Here is a 3343-nt window from a genome sequence, read left to right as displayed (position 1 = left end):
TCAATAAGATCCAGAAATAAAGCATTAGAATTATAAAGTCTCTCCTACATAAGTACTACATAGAGTTCAACATTCAACAATACTAAGATAAAGCTCTCTTTTAAGGCAGGGAGGATGCCTAGAACCCCCCTGCTGGAGCAATAGCACAAAGTCTCTCTTATCCATAGTTGTTCAAAAGAAAGAGAAAGGGAAGTTATTCTACTTAAGATAAAGAGCCTCTCAGTCTCAGGAAATTTTGAGGAAGACCAACATGGATCTAACTCAACTCCATCCCGTCTCCAGCTGGGCTGCAGATGGGGCTCACAGCAGAGAAAGACCTCTCGAAAGGAGAAGCATGGAACTGGGCATCACGACGACGACGCTTAAACGAACAGCTCTCAGAAGGATGACTCTCCGCATCGAGCTTCCTCCGAACACCTCTCACAGCCTGCTCCTCAACCGACGAGAGAGGGAAAACCCGGCCGCTAGCACGGCACAGAGAGCTATGGTTATCATAGAGAATCCTCTGGTTACAGTTCTTGTCGCAGACATGAGTCAGGCCAGTTAGTTTGCAGCGGTACATATTCCCACAAACAATCTCATTCTCACATTTCCAGTCACATTTGTGACCATGGTTGGGTCCATCGCAATCGCGACCCAGAATTGCAGACAAGTAAATAACATTGGGTGCAGATGTAACCATGGGAGATTTTCCAAATACCTCCATCTTTTTTTGTGTCTCTGTGACCTGAAAAGCTCCACACACACACAACCTTTAACACTCTGCAGAACCCAATAGAGCCGAAGAAACCATCAATATCATCATAGCCAAAAGTTGTACAATCTGAGAGAGACGTAGATCACTCCACAATTAAGCTAATCAATTCCTTTACTTTACAACATCCAAAATTTGAAATGATTCAAAAACATAGACAGATCCTAATTGTAAGCTGCGAGATGAAGCTACCAGATCTGACTGTAGAATAATGAAGATTCTCCGAGGATATTACAAAATTCCAGAAGCAAATACACAAAGGAAGAGAAGGAGAGAGAGAGAGAGAGAGAGATTACCTGGAGAAAGAGAGAGAGAAGATACTGCAGCAAACCAAACCCTAATTTTGACTCTTCGAGAGAGAGAGAGAGAGAGAAATGAAAGCAAAGACGAAGGAAGAACAAAGTGAGGGAGGAAGAAGATGGAAGATATTTATAGATTATAGAAAACTAACACTGTCTTTTAACGGATAATATTATCTAAACTCCGTTAATTGACGGTGAATGTGTACTTTAAACTAATTCGTCAATTTAAATTTCGAAATTTGTTTTGTCGTATCTGATAAATAAAATCACGTGTCATTAATTCAATGGTATCTTATATCCTTTCTCTAAACCCACGCGGCAAAAAAGTACAAAACTCCTCCCACCCAAATTTCACCTATTTTTTTTTTATCTTCTTATAGTTTACCTATTCGACTCTATATGATATTTGAATATTTAGCATTTTTTTTAACTTGGTAAAGATGGTTAGTGTTGAGTTGTGTTAATGAGATTAGCCATATTAGATTTTACAAAAAAAAAAAAAAATCATTATTTATTAGTTTAATTAATTTCGTAGAAAAAGAGGAAAACGGAAGAAAAGGAGAAACGGTAAGGGAGAGAGTAGCGATGACTTTGGCCAACCTAACTTCATCCGTCTTCTCTGCTCCTTCACATCCTTTTTTTTTTCTTTTAACTTCTAAAAAGAAATATACTCACAAAATTTTGACTTTTTTTGTCAGTTGACTGGAGACTTGGGCCTAGTTAAAAATAAAAGCCCATTGGCAAATTTAAAAGATTTACTATTTATTACCTAAAATTGTGTTTTTTCACTGAAGGTACNTCTGGTTACAGTTCTTGTCGCAGACATGAGTCAGGCCAGTTAGTTTGCAGCGGTACATATTCCCACAAACAATCTCATTCTCACATTTCCAGTCACATTTGTGACCATGGTTGGGTCCATCGCAATCGCGACCCAGAATTGCAGACAAGTAAATAACATTGGGTGCAGATGTAACCATGGGAGATTTTCCAAATACCTCCATCTTTTTTTGTGTCTCTCTGTGATCTGAAAAGCTCCACACACACAACCTTTAACACTCTGCAGAACCCAATAGAGCCGAAGAAACCATCAATATCATAGCCAAAAGTTGTACAATCTGAGAGACGTAGATCACTCCACAAATTTAAGCTAATCAATTCCTCTACTTCACAAATCCAAAATTTGAAATGATTCAAAAACATAGACAGATCCTAATTGTAAGCTGCGAGATGAAGCTACCAGATCTGACTGTAGAATAATGAAGATTCTCCGAGGAAATTACAAATTCCAGAAGCAAATACACAAAGGAAGAGAAGGAGAGAGAGAGAGAGAGAGAGAGAGAGAGAGAGATTACCTGGAGAAAGAGAGAGAAGATACTGCAGCAAACCAAACCCTAATTTTCACTCTTCGAGAGAGAGAAATGAAAGCAAGACGAAGGAAGAACAAAGTGAGGGAGGAAGAGGATGAAGATATTTATAGATTATAGAAAAACTAACACTGTCTTTTTTAACGGATTATATTATCTAAACTCCGTTAATTAACGGTGTTATATGTGTACTTCAAACTAATTCGTCTATTTAAATTTCGAAATTTGTTTTGTCGTATCTGATAAATAAAATCACGTGTCACTAATTCAATGGTTATAGTATCTTAAATCCTTTCTCTAAATCCCACGCGGCAAAAAATTACAAAACTCCTCCCACCCAAATTTCACCTATTTTTTTTATCTTCTTATAGTTTACCTATTCGACTCAATATGATATTTGAATATTTTGCATTTTTTTACTTGGTAAATATGGTTAGTAGGTGGTTAGTGTTGAGTTGTGTGAATGAGATTAGCCATATTAGATTTTTTTTTAAATCATTATTTATTAGTTTCATTTTATTTTTTGACAGCATGTATTAGTTAATTTCGTAGAAAAGAGGAAAACGAAAGAAAAGGAGAAACGGTAAGGGAGAGTAGAGCGATGACTTTGGCCAACCTAACTTCATCCGTCTTCTCTGCTCCTTCACATCTTTTTTCCTTTTAACTTCTAAAAAGAAATATACTCACAAAATTTTGACCTTTTGTTGTCAGTTGACCGGGACTTGGGCTTAGTTAAAAGCCCATTGGCAAATTTAAAAGATTTACTATTACCTGAAATTGTCTTTTTCACTGAAGGTACACCGACCAATATTTTTGTCAACTGATGTAAAAAAAACAAAAAAGACAAAGAAAATTTTAGAAAGCAAACCCTGTTGTGGCCAGTGGCCTGACTAAAACCTTAAAATTTCAAGTGAGAAATATAA

At 36.8% G+C, this 3343-nt stretch overlaps 2 protein-coding genes across 4 annotated transcripts in view; both read right to left on the bottom strand.

The window, feature by feature from the left end:
- Positions 1-2528, bottom strand: part of LOC104736490 (pathogenesis-related protein 5) — a 7360-nt gene extending 4832 nt beyond the window's left edge. Inside the window, exons 1-2 of one of the 2 annotated variants that reach the window (XR_759581.2) lie at positions 2409-2528; positions 1966-2113 (exon numbers count right to left, since the gene is read on the bottom strand). The gene's annotated coding sequence lies outside the window, so the exon portion shown is untranslated. Of the gene's footprint in view, positions 1-1965; positions 2114-2408 lie in introns of those variants that run through there. The other variant, XM_019234860.1, reaches the window with a different exon arrangement.
- Positions 5-1155, bottom strand: LOC104736485. 2 transcript variants are annotated; one of them, XM_010456480.2, is made up of 2 exons: positions 1051-1155; positions 5-727 (listed from the first exon to the last, which is right to left on the bottom strand). In XM_010456480.2, exon 2 carries the CDS (start codon positions 704-706, stop codon positions 257-259), a length of 450 nt encoding a protein of 149 aa, XP_010454782.1. In that variant the 5' UTR covers positions 707-727; positions 1051-1155; the 3' UTR covers positions 5-256. The 2 variants fall into 2 exon arrangements, with proteins under 2 accessions (XP_010454782.1, XP_010454781.1); XM_010456479.2 differs by having other exon boundaries at positions 5-762; positions 1051-1153.

The sequence above is a fragment of the Camelina sativa genome, chromosome 13 (assembly GCF_000633955.1).
Source record: "Camelina sativa cultivar DH55 chromosome 13, Cs, whole genome shotgun sequence".
Classification (NCBI taxonomy): Eukaryota; Viridiplantae; Streptophyta; class Magnoliopsida; order Brassicales; family Brassicaceae; genus Camelina; species Camelina sativa.
Note: the sequence above shows the minus strand (reverse complement) of the source record. Positions and strands in the feature narration are given on the sequence as shown.